Source organism: Cryptotermes secundus, unplaced genomic scaffold (assembly GCF_002891405.2).
Source record: "Cryptotermes secundus unplaced genomic scaffold, Csec_1.0 scaffold545, whole genome shotgun sequence".
Taxonomy (NCBI): Eukaryota; Metazoa; Arthropoda; class Insecta; order Blattodea; family Kalotermitidae; genus Cryptotermes; species Cryptotermes secundus.
In genome coordinates this window covers 1323254-1335948 of record NW_019737089.1, presented here as the reverse complement: position 1 = coordinate 1335948, position 12695 = coordinate 1323254, and the positions used below count along the sequence as shown (strand labels likewise).

At 38.2% G+C, this 12695-nt stretch overlaps 1 protein-coding gene across 8 annotated transcripts in view; it reads right to left on the bottom strand.

Moving 5' to 3' along the window:
• Positions 1 to 12695, bottom strand: part of LOC111870088 (zinc finger protein OZF) — a 39178-nt gene that overhangs the window by 3057 nt on the left and 23426 nt on the right. For all 8 annotated transcript variants that reach the window (XM_023862070.2, XM_023862069.2, XM_023862074.1 and 5 more), the window contains 2 exons: positions 4423 to 4480; positions 2879 to 2955 (listed from right to left, as the gene is read on the bottom strand). In XM_023862070.2, coding sequence (XP_023717838.1) covers positions 2879 to 2955; positions 4423 to 4480 — 135 coding nt within the window. The remainder of the gene's footprint in view (positions 1 to 2878; positions 2956 to 4422; positions 4481 to 12695) is intronic.

Sequence of the window (12695 nt, the reverse complement as noted above, 5' to 3'; positions counted from 1 at the left end):
CACCTTCTGTTTCCTTTGAAATGAGCATTTTTAAAAAATGTATAAATTCTCGTAATGAGGCTGCACTTTACTTGTATTAAACAGAAAGCTGTCTGAAGTATAAAGTCGTTGGGTCCCGTGGAATTCTGTTATAAGCAAATTTTACTGTGTTTGGGAAATAAAGCCAAAAGTTTACCACCACTACCAACCGAAGTCCACAATCAGACTGATCTGAAGTCAGTTCAATGCAAATCGCAGCCTCAATATCCATTTATATATTATTATACCTTCCAGTTGGCCACTATTCAAGAGGTTCCCCTACAAAATTCCACACATTTCTTGCTTCCCTGAAATGGACTGCATTTCTTGTTATGTTGGCAACTCTCTAATGTTAAAATATAATGCTATAGGTGGCAATGTTGTAGTAAACAATTTTAATAACAGACTGCGCTACATGCGCTGTTCCTAATTTCTCTACTGTTATGTGTGTAAAAATAGAATCTCTCTATTGCTGTGTGTTACCATAGTTATGTGTGTGACTATATATAAAACGTCTTTGTGTATCAGAAGTGAGTCTTAATAAAGCAGGGATAGACTGAACACTGATTCTTACTTATCATTCGATCCACGTAGGAAGTAAAAAAAATAACAGGTTGGGCCCAAAATCATATTATTGATAAGTATAAATAGTAAAAAGTGAAAATGTTATTTAAAAGTGATCCCTTGGACTGATGCCACCACCAAGACAAAGAGACAAGTTTCATCATGGCCACTTCAAAGCCCTTCGCGAATACTGATAAGCTCAAAGGATGCGAAAATTATAGAGAATGGTGCTTTGATATTCAAAATGGTCTAGTGTTTGAAACTGTGTGGGCAGCAGTCAGTGGATATGCTGCTGAAGATACAACTCCTGCATCCCTCAAGAAACAAAAGGACGAGAAAGCCAGAGCCATCATTTGTCCGACATTGGAGCCCCAAGTTAAATCTTACATTGTCCAGACAACTACAGCAAAGGAAGCCTGTGACACGCTGGAAAGAACATTCAAAGATCAGGATGTCAATATTTGGATAAGTATTTTAACTGATTTGTGCTTTTGAGACTTGAGGACTATAAAAGTATGCAGGAATATGTTAATGCCTTCATGTCAATAAATCGTAGATTAGTCTCAATAGGCAAGAAAATAGAAGATGAGGTATTAACCGCTTTAATGTTAAAGGGTTTAACTAAAGCGTATTATCCCATGCGTACGGCACTTGAAAATTCCAACGTAACTTTGACATTGAGCTCATTAAATCTAAGCTATTGCAAGATACTGAATTTGGTAAAAATTCAAATTCAGATTCAGCCTTTCTTTCCAGAGATAAGGTTAAACGTAAACCATCAAAATGTCAAATTTGTGGTAAGCTAGGCCATATAAACAAAAACTGTTGGTTTAAAGATATGGATAAGGCAAATAATAATATTCACAACAATCAACACAACCAAAAATTTAAGGGCAATCAGTCTTCTAAATCAGTTAATAGTACTGATGAAAATAAAGAAGGATCCGATCAAAGGTATAATGAAAATAAATGGAAAAATAAGACCAGTAAAAAATCCATGTATGTGGTATCTGCCTATCATGTTAAAATTAAGGATGATACGTGGGTAATAGACTCTGGTGCTTCACACCATATGACCGGAAATAAGACTGTTTTGCAAAATTATAAAACATATGATTCTAAGGAACATGAGATAAGTCTTGCTGATGATAACGTGTTAACTAGTGCAGGTTTTGGTGATGTAAAACTTGTGAATGACAATTTTAGCCATATCTCAGATGTATTGCATGTACCAAAATTGTCTACAAATTTGTTACCTGTGAACTCAATTGTAAATACATTACAATTGTAAATTACATTCCTGGAAATCAATTAGTTGCTGATAGTTGACAAAAGGTTTAAATGTATGGAAACATATTGATTTTATTAATTCACTTGGATTGTGCTAAGAATGTTTCCAAATGATGTTCTAAATAATAATAATAATTTTTATACTGATTAATGAATAAGTATTTTTTAAACTCCCAAAATTGTTTAAGGGGGAGTGTTATGTTGGCAACTCTCTAATGTTAAAATATAATGCTATAGGTGGCAATGTTGTAGTAAACAATTTTAATAACAGACTGCACTACATGCGCTGTTCCTAATTTCTCTACTGTTATGTGTGTAAAAACAGAATCTCTCTATTGTTGTGTGTTACCATAGTTATATGTGTGAATATATATAAAACACCCTTGTGTATCAGAAGTCAGTCTTAATAAAGCAGAGATAGATTGAACACTGATTCTTACTTATCATTCGATCCATGTATGAAGTAACAAAAATAACATTTCAAACCAATTGTAATGCACTTAACTTTCACATCTTTGCTATAAGAACATACCATTCATGAAAATCTTAATTACAAAATACCAGCCCCCCACTGACTAAAATTTTCAGTACATACTGTTGGTATATTTTCTACTTCCATATGTTCCAATTCAACACTGGGAAACAACGCATGCAAATAACTTTAAAAAATAGATGGTGAAAAAGAAACAAATATTTTTTCATCATTCAATGATATAACACTGATTCAGAGATTAATCATTCTATATCAACTGATAACAGGATAATTAAATTAAGTGTGTGGACTGTGATGTCTTTGGAAGGACTCAGATAGAAGTAGTAAATACAGACTATGTGAAGGCACCATATAATTTCTCTCTTAGAACAGTTGGTTTCCTGATGAAGATTCACACTGAGTTTTCTCTCCTTCCCCATATATGTCACCCACACCTGCTTGCTCAGGGATGTACGAAGTACAGAAAATTTAAAGCACATCACAAATTCAAAAAAGACTATGAAAGATAATTACCTTCCATCATGCATTTCTGCAGCTCCTACCATGCTTTGTGGAACAGAGTTGCCTTTGTTAGATTTAACTTGATCATCCTGAAATAAGCACATTACATTTCCTTTTAAGACAAAGGTAAAACTTTAATCCTTCCTAAGCACCATGTCATAAATGTGAACAGAGTGCATGAAATGAAAGTATGTGACAATGTATGCATTATTTGTGCAAGTAAGAAACCATTACATAATTTATGAAACAAACAACATATCTACAAGATAAGTAATTAGCTACATGCTCCATCTGCATTAACTTTAAGGAAAATGCAAAGTACCTCTTGAAGAGAATCACAGAACCATTCTACTAGGAAATGGCCCTTTATTGGCTCAGCTCTAATGATACTCATTCAATTTCTTACACTTAAGTAAACATGTAAAAAGAACAATCAGAAACTCTGGACATCAAACATTAAATTTCTGCCATGTTAATAAGAATCAAAGTCTCCTGACAGACTCACTTTTAAACCTGGACTATACTCTATTATTTTGGAGAATACACTCTCTAAATGGGTGGCAATTAATCAAAATTATGAGAGCTGTATTTGAGAATAAAACTGAAGACTTAATAAGAGTTACTGGATTCATATCATACTGATGTAAACACTTACAAAACCTAATTTATGAAGAAAATAAGCTGAAACCTTATAAAAACCACAATTGCTTCAGCGTGCTCTTTATCAAAATTCCAGCATAAGTCAAACTTCCAAAACTCTCAAATGGAAGGCATAATTTAGAGTTTCGTGTAAGATATTTAATATTGTTGCATCAAATGCAGTACTGTCAGATTTGAAAGTGTTTATGTGCAGTGCATAAAACTTGAGCCAGGAAGAAATTAAGAGGAGATTGAACTTGGGTAACGCTTGCTACCTTTCAGTCCAAAACCTTTTGTCTTCTTGTCTGCTGCCTAAAAACATAAAAATTAAAATACAGAAAACTATAATTTTGCCTCTGGTTCTGTATGGGTGTGAAATTTGGTTTCTGACATTAAGGGAGGAACACAGACTGAGGGTGTTTGAGAACAGGGTGTTGAGGAGAATATTTGGATCAAAGAGAGATGAAATGACAGGAGGCTAGAGAAGACTTCATAATGAGCAGCTTCATAACTTGTATTCTTCTCCAAATATAATTAGAACGATCAAGTCAAGGAGGATGAGATGGGCAGGGCATGTAGCATGGATGGAGAGGAGGAATGCATATAGGATATAGGTGGAAAGGCCAGATGGATAGAGATCACTGGGAAGACCAAGGCATAGGCATAGGTGTGTTGACAACAGTAAAATGGATCTTAGAGAGATAGGATGGGATGGTATGAATTGGATTGATCAGGCTCAGGATAGGGACCAGTGGAGGGCTCTTGTGAACATGGTAATGAACCTTCAGGTTCGATAATATGCTAGGAAGTTCTTGAGTAGCTGCACAATTGGCAGCTTTTCAAGAAGGGCTCAGCTCCATGAGTGAGTGAGTGAGTGATGGTGTAACATTAGAATTTTCCTTATTATTTTAACTTGCCTCACATGTCTTTCCTTGCTGTGATATTAGCCCATGTTCTGAAGCACCCAAGGCATTCCTGTAACAATAAATTAAATATTACTTTTGATATGGCCTCCATATTAACATACCACCACTGAAACATGTAATTTAATCCCTGGTATTTATACACCACTGAACACATTTCATGCGTATAAGTCACTCACTGCCTGTTACCAAACCCTAAGTCCTAAATTGAAACTTTTCCAATATATGGTCAAGGAAGTTTATTTTGCCATAATTTGTACTTGTAGTATCATAATTTAATACATATACAGAAATAAAGGAAACTTACACTTCCTGGTAGTTTCTTAGGGTGTGATACTCAAACCAGATTTCCATTAGCCATGTCTTTTAGTAATGTGGTATTTCTCATATTGTGGAACAGACAATACATGAGGAAGTCCCGATTTCTATTCAGTCCTTATTCTGGTGTGTCTTCAACAGGTATTCCTTGTCTTCCCTGACTGTACAGACTTTGCCTACAACTAGAGATTCAGTCAGATTTCCCTGAATTGCCTGTGCAGTCCTCCCAAATTCCTCATATTCTTGTATAACTGACATGAATTTATAACAGCCTATGATGCTGTCAAAACAAAATATTAATGGCAACATATTTTTTTCTCACAGGATGACTCACAACCTGATCTTCAGGAGCTTATACCCAAATCACTCCCAGCAAGAAATGTCATATAAACACAGGTCTGATTCTCAGCATTCAGGGATTTATCATTAATGGAACGTTACCCCTGTGCAAGGTAGCAACCCCTTGTGGGCCATGCAAACAGGGTATTCAGGCATCACTACACCACTCATCAAGAAATCAGCATCTATGAAAGCATGGTAGGTACCAAAAACAAAACCAGTCTCATGCAGTATTTGCCCAACAAGTACCACCACCACTGGGGAATCAGATTTTGGATGTTGCATGACTATGTGTTCAACTACTGCCTGGGGTTCTCTGCATACAGAGGTGCCAGGTCTGAGGAAGACAAGGACATAAAAAGAATGGCCTGGGGTACACTGTTGTGAAAAAACTGCTTGAGATTGGAAGGTACCTCAACAAAGGCTACCCTGTCTTCGTCAAAAACTATTTCATGTCTGTTCCACTTGTCTGTCATCTCCATCAGCTAAGCTGTTAGGAGGAATAGGAAACTTTTACCCCAGCAGTTGAAGAACAAATCTGCAGTTGGACAAAAAATGTATTGCAGATGTGGTCCCCTTCTTGTATGTGTTTTCCACATTAAGAAATCACAAAAAAAATCTGTTATTCTTATCTCCAGCCATGCCACAGGCCCAGAAGAAGTATAGGGAAGACATGGTGGCAATCAACAAATAAAAGCAGAAATCGTCACATCCTTCATGTTCAACCAGAACTAGTTTCCCGCCTGTAATCCACAGAAGTTTGCTGGGGCAGCATCGACTTTTCAGACATGATGCTGTACATTTATTTGAATGAAAGGCAGAGAGTGCATTATGGGAAAAAGGTAGCTTTCAACATCATAGCCAGAATGGTGTTGACAAGTACATTCTCTACAAGGAAAACTACAGGGGACCAGGCAAACTGAAATCCAAGTAGAACTACACTGTGTCCATAATCAAGAGCTTGGGGGAGGAGGTTGCTGCTGAAGGACAATGCTGGGACAAACGATCCTCAGGGACCACAAGGACTCAGAAAACTCCCCAAGAGAAAGAGTCGCAATGCAGCACAAAAGAGAGGAGGAAGACAGCCAGAACAGTATGCACCAGATGCAACAAGAGGCTGCATGGAGAATGTTTCCTTAAACACACGTGCTAACTGCAAAAAGGTATGCATGCTGTTTTACATAATGTTATATAGTTCCAGACCACAAAGCTCTTCATGCATAAAACTTGTATCAAAATTTACAGAAACCCATTCTTTCTTACAGGCTTGGTGACAAGAAAATAAGACCGAAAAGACAATTTTATTTTTTGCCTAAATTATGTAATCTCTAAATTTCTATACTTAATTCTTTCAGTTCTTGCTTTTTTCAAGTTACTTATAGCCTTAGAAAGAGCTAGCTAGCTTAGCTAGCTAAGGGACCCAACTGAATAGGTGTTTTCCTTCACCTGAGGACGGAAACAGATCCAGTTTCCGAAACGTCGTGTTTTTATTTGTTATCTTAAAAACCAGGATGATGGATAAAGTCCAAAATCCCAACATATCAGTATAAAATTCCAGCCACTGGGCATGAACCCCCGGTTCAAGATGCTGACTGCAGTGTACACGGCATGGACGCATGTCCTTATAAGATTCTCCATACTCTCTTCTGGGGAACATGAAGATGCCTGGAAATCCTTCACATGCTAATATCAGGACTCTACTTATAATCTTCTGGCATATTCTACCACATGAGACATTCTGCTGCATTAAAGTGCTATCAAATAAACCACTATATCCCAGTCTCTGGAAGATGTTGCTAAATAACAATTCAGAATTCTTCCATCTGAAAACTGCTGCTGGTATTCAAAGACATATGTATTCCCAATGCAAAATCTGTATATGTACATGTACAACATATTTTCATATTCAGCATTTGAAACTATAAAAGGCATAATTACATACAAAACATAAACAGCACGCTATAAGTCATACCTCCACATCTGGTGGTACAGTTCAAGGTCATGCAATCATAACTCCATGGCCTGTAATCTGCAAGTGAACTATACCAACCGAGCAACTGCTGCTTGTCAGCGAAGTTAGTGTCAACTTTTGCGGATAGAGGGTGTCAAGTGGTCAGCACAATGGATCCCCATGGCCGTTAATCTCGGTTTTCTAGACTGGAGCAGCTATTTCCTTGAAAGAGCTCCTCAATTATCCTCACGAGGCTGAGTGGACCCCGTTCCAGAACCACTACTTCTCACAAAATCCAGTAGCTCTGGGAGTCAAGCCCAGGATCTCTGGATCTGTAGCCAGAAACTCTGACCATAAGACCACAGAGGCAGTCCATGCAATCATATGCCAACATAAAATTAATGTCACATCCAAACGAGTGCAGAATTTCAAATACCCATTGCTCCATAACTATTGCGAATCATACCTGTTTGTATGACTTTCCCAACTAAGAACGGTCCTGGGGATAAGCTCCTAAGTTAGGAGAGTAAGTCATGAATCATCCTGTATAATGCTAGTAAGTGATTGCTCTTGATCATTCGTACATTGCTAGTCTTATACAGGATCTCTTCTTTCATGTACAGACTAAATTCAAAAAAAAAAAAATCATAAAAATATATGCGATGCCACTTCTGTACTAAAGCAGGAAAGTTGTGGATGCAGTTCCATATTCATGATATCACAAAGGAAAGCCATAACGTCTGTAACTATGCAAGTAACTCATTCATTCCATCTTACCTTTCCTGCTGAATATCAATTTGTATTTTAAATGGGCATCATGTACAACCAATCACAGAGGTAAGTTACCACACCAGTTTTTTAAACCTTTACGTGTAATGGTTGCTGATTTATTCATATTTCCAGCTCTAAAAACAACACAATTTTAGGATAAGATTTACTGTTCTTAAATTGCTCCAACATTACCCCTAATCAAAGTACAAAGCTCAAATTAATCTGACTTTAACGGAAATTGAATAATCCTTCCGAAGTCTCAGCATACTATGCCTGAAGGAATACATTTCTGAGGTCTCAAAATACTAGCCTTAAATTTATAAATATGTATTTCTTTATGCACATAATTAAGTTGTAACATGTAACTTTATTTTAAGTTGGGAATGCTAGGGGATCAGACAGCACAAAATTCTACAGCTATCTATGAAGAGAAAAGTATGGCTTTCCTTTTTTCATTACTGTATGAAATGCATGTTATAAACAGAGTTTAAGAATTCAACTTAAAAACAAAAGGCATTTTATAAATAGAGTTTTAAGAATTAATATAACTGCTATTCATGTTAAAACGTCCTGAAGCTGATTTCATTGACTTCAAGATGTTCATTGGGTTTTTTGTCATGTTTTCACTACCTGTCAAGTCACACGTGCACCTTCATGTGATCCCCAGATTCACCTTTGTTAACATTCCTGACTGATGAATCCAGAAACAACATGAACAAGATGGAAAAAATGCATGCTAGAGAAGAACCGTGAAGGTGAAAACAGGTGATTTTCACTCCCTGGCTGCTTTCATTTTAGATAGTATACAAACCAACCACCAAAACACTTCATAAACAAATGCCACAAATCCTTGAATATTTTCAAAGTTAAGCACCATTTCCTCATGTATAGGTGCAAAGTGTCGGTCAGATTTATGACAGTGAAAATAACATTTTCTGTGAAACATGCCTCCTTTCACAGGCACAAAAATGTACAACTTCTGTCTGCCGCTAACAGGAATTACTCCTGAAAAGTACTTAAAATGAAATCTCTTCTTCTTCTATAGAGATAAACTGAGTCATGTCTTGCCCAGCTCAGTGTACAGTTGATTCTGAAACAGCCTATACCACCTGTTATGCCACAAATTTCAAAAAGGGAAATTTGAGGCATTTGCCCAAATGTTACAACGAATGTTAAGAGTTTTCACAACAATCAGGGTAAGGATGGCAACACATAGCCTGTGTAACTAGGTCAAGAATGTACTTAGTCGGCATCACTGCGTAAACGCACATCAGACGGATCGCTTTACTAGGCCACTGGAGCGAATGAAGTTCCCAATTACACAAGGATGAGGCGCCGTGTATTCATCCATGACAAAAGGGGGTTAGCCAATGGGAACCCACCACTCATAATTTGAGGGCAAAAAAGGAGGAGGTAGCTTTACTTTTGGGGAAGCAGCTGCATTAGCAGTTTTATAGTATAAAGAGAGAGAAAAAAAGACAATGGCGGACTGATCAAAAAAACGTAATATTCGACAAGCAGCCGAAGGCTCTGTTAGGCATGGATTCAACAAGATGGTAGTTGGTGGTGTATGCCTGCATCTCTATCTCAAGTAAGTCAATTTGCTCATACTAGCCATGTTACTTAAACTTCACTGTTGTTGGTGAAATGGTGACAGTGCAATCTCCAGTAGGCCCTGCGAGTTTGAACAGGCTAGGGTAGAGACTACGCCAAGAGGGTAGAAAATGAAGGGAAGTGACAGTCTCAAGCCATACTCCCTAGGTGGGAGATTAGAATGAAAGGAGAACTACTTAACAAGCTGATACTATGTAAACCCGACAGAACGTCGGCATTTCTATAATGTAAATAAGGGTGTAAACAGACCAAGGTAGTTAGGATAGGATGTACACAGAGTTGTGATTCACCCCCACGCACTAAACCCTTCCCAGACTGATCCGGAGCTATCCTAGTTCAGACGAAAGCAGATCTGATCCCCGGGCAGCGAGCAGCAGCCGCATGCACGAACAGTTTAAGGGTGAGGAGAACCCCAGTTTTAGGAAATTAAATGACACCCCAGTTCTTGGGGGCGTGACAGTTAGTGGATAGAGTTGGGTCGGAACCTACATGCCCGCTCTACACCATTACAAAGTGGTGCCAGGGGTGGGAGTAGCAAACAAAGAGTTGGCTTACAAAGTGAATTGGTAGTTTCTGTACCCCCCCCCTTCAGGCATAACACCACCTTCATGTGAACCTTGTTTTTCAACCTTTTTACATGCTTTGGGAAACCTTTCAGGATTTAGATTTCAAGCTGAACTTTGCTCTGATTGTGGCATGGTCCGTGAGGTAGCCATATGGTGATTGGGGAATGGAAGGTGATTATTTTCTAAATTTAGGTCCAGCCTGTGTCTCTAAATTTTGGCCTTGGTCATTCCCTTAAATTTACTCACCTCTGCCAGATCCCCCCAATTTGAATACGTATTTTTGTCTACCCTTACCTCTTGGACTGACTGCCATGTTTCTTATTTCATTATACTGCTTGTACTGTTTTATTTGTTTTACTCTTAGACCTTAGCCCCAGTAACTCACCACAGTGTGCATTTCAAACCACACTGAGGTCAGTAGTTAACCTGTTAAAATATAAGGGCCTGCTATATGTGTCACAGCCTTGTTATGTCTGTTCTATTCGTATTTATAAATTACATGCCCAATGGGTCCCATTTTTACAGCACCGCTGTTTTTATTACTCCTCTCTTTTCATAAACCCTAGGAAATCTCAAGTGGAAATCAAGAGGCCCAAGAGGAGGGCAGTGATTTATCTGCTGCCGAATATTTGTCTGTCATTCATCTGGGGAGACCCTGATATCAAAATGCTAAAATTATGTTTGCCATATTGGACTTAGTGCAGCAAAAGAGTTGATGAAAAGTCATAATCTCATTAAAGTAAGACTACTGTAAAGTGGCTCTTGTCACTAGCCATTTTACATTGCAACCAAGCCCACCACATGCACTCCTTCTATGGGAGATGGAAAAAGAATGCCTTTCCGCTTGTAATATAAAATTTTTGATGCAGGAAGTTTAGAAGCTTCTGTACTGGGAAGCTAACCCATCTAATAAATAAATTAGTTTAGAGACTGTGGTATTGTTGAAACTATTTTAGGGATTTATTGCTAGAATAGATGAACTAGAGTTGACTCATGATTCAGTCTGAGATTCATATGAAATTCTCATGTACACAAATAACTACAGTAATTTTTTAAGCTGGTATGGCAAATGGATATACTGTGGCTTGCATACCATTCCAGCAAAAACTCTCAGCTTCATATTGTAAAAACAAAATTCAACTAGCCCACTCAAACTTTAATGATATGTGGTAAGTACAACCATTCACAGAGGTGAGTTACTAAGCCAGATTTTTGACCTGTATTAGCAATATGAGGCAGAGTCAGAAAACAGGTCAAAAATGGATACAAAACATAAAATGTGTGATATTCAAACCTGGAAAAACGTTTATTTTTCAACATATCCTCCACCAACACTGATACGCTTGTCCCATTGCTCTACCAGTGCATCAAAACCCACAGTGCAGAAGTTATTTGACTGCTGCCTCAGCCACTTCTGCACTTCTATTTCAACCTCTCTGTCATCAGCAAAACGTTTGCCATCAAGGTGGTCTTTTAGCAGACCAAACAGATGGAAATCACTAGAGGCCAAGTCCAGGCCATATGGCAAATATTCAAGAAGTACCCACTGCAGTTTTTGAATTCTCTCCTGGATTGCTCAGGCTGTAAGAGGTCTGGCATAGTCATGATGAAGCAGTATCCCTCTTGCCAGCTGGCCTGGACATTTTCTACAGATTGCATCCTGAAGCTTCAACACAACTTCACAGTATGTTGCAGAACCCATATTTTCACAACACTTCTGGAAATGGGCTAACAGTACTCCCTGAGAATCCAAAAACATGGTAAGCATAAGCTTCCTAGCTGAAGGCATAACCCTAAACTTTTTGGCTGAAGGTGAACTGGATTGTTTCCATTGCAATGAAGTATGCTTTGATTCAAGTTGGTAGTAATGAGCCCATGATTTGTCCCCAGTAACAATCCCATTAAGCATATTGTTACATGCAGTACGTGTGACTACAGATGAGGTTTAGATTGGTGAATGGATTTATTGACCAATTAACAATCAGACAGAATGACAGAATGAAAGACCTTAAAAATAGATTTATTGACCACTTACAGCTGGTTACTACAATTAACTGTAACACTGTCATTATTTCCACAATTTACAGTTAACCAGAGCACACGGCATAGGGTTCACAGTATGTTACTAGATGTTTCCTAGTAACAGCTCCAACGATGGCTAATCTTCTGCTTTCAGCTCAAGTCCTCTCTTCACAGACTCCTGTACAAAACTATCAACTAACCTTGTCCCTTGCTTACAACTCTTGGCATGGACCACATAAAAACACAGCTCTTCCACTGTTGTAGTCCAACTGTTGCATTATTAAGAATCTACTGCCTAGCAACAGCAATGTGTTTACCAAGCCATTACTTAGAAACAGGTCTGGTATATGTGTCTATCTAGTGGTCATCGCATAGTAATGGCTCTACATGCTACAACATCTCTCTCATCTGCATACCATAAAAGATGTTAATTTTTTCTTGATCCTTCAGTTCTCTGGGCTCCCATCATGCACACTTTCCAAAACTTCAAATGATCATACACTGTGGGCCCCGCCATAGCTCAAGCAGTTAGTCGCTGTCTCCCCACCGTGGCGGCCCAGGTTTGATCCTGGGTCTGGTCAAGTGGGATTTCTGGTGGACAAACTGGCACTGGGGCAGGTTTTCTCCTAGTACTTCGGTTTCCCCTGCCAATCTTCATTCCACCAATTGCTCCACAAACATCCTCA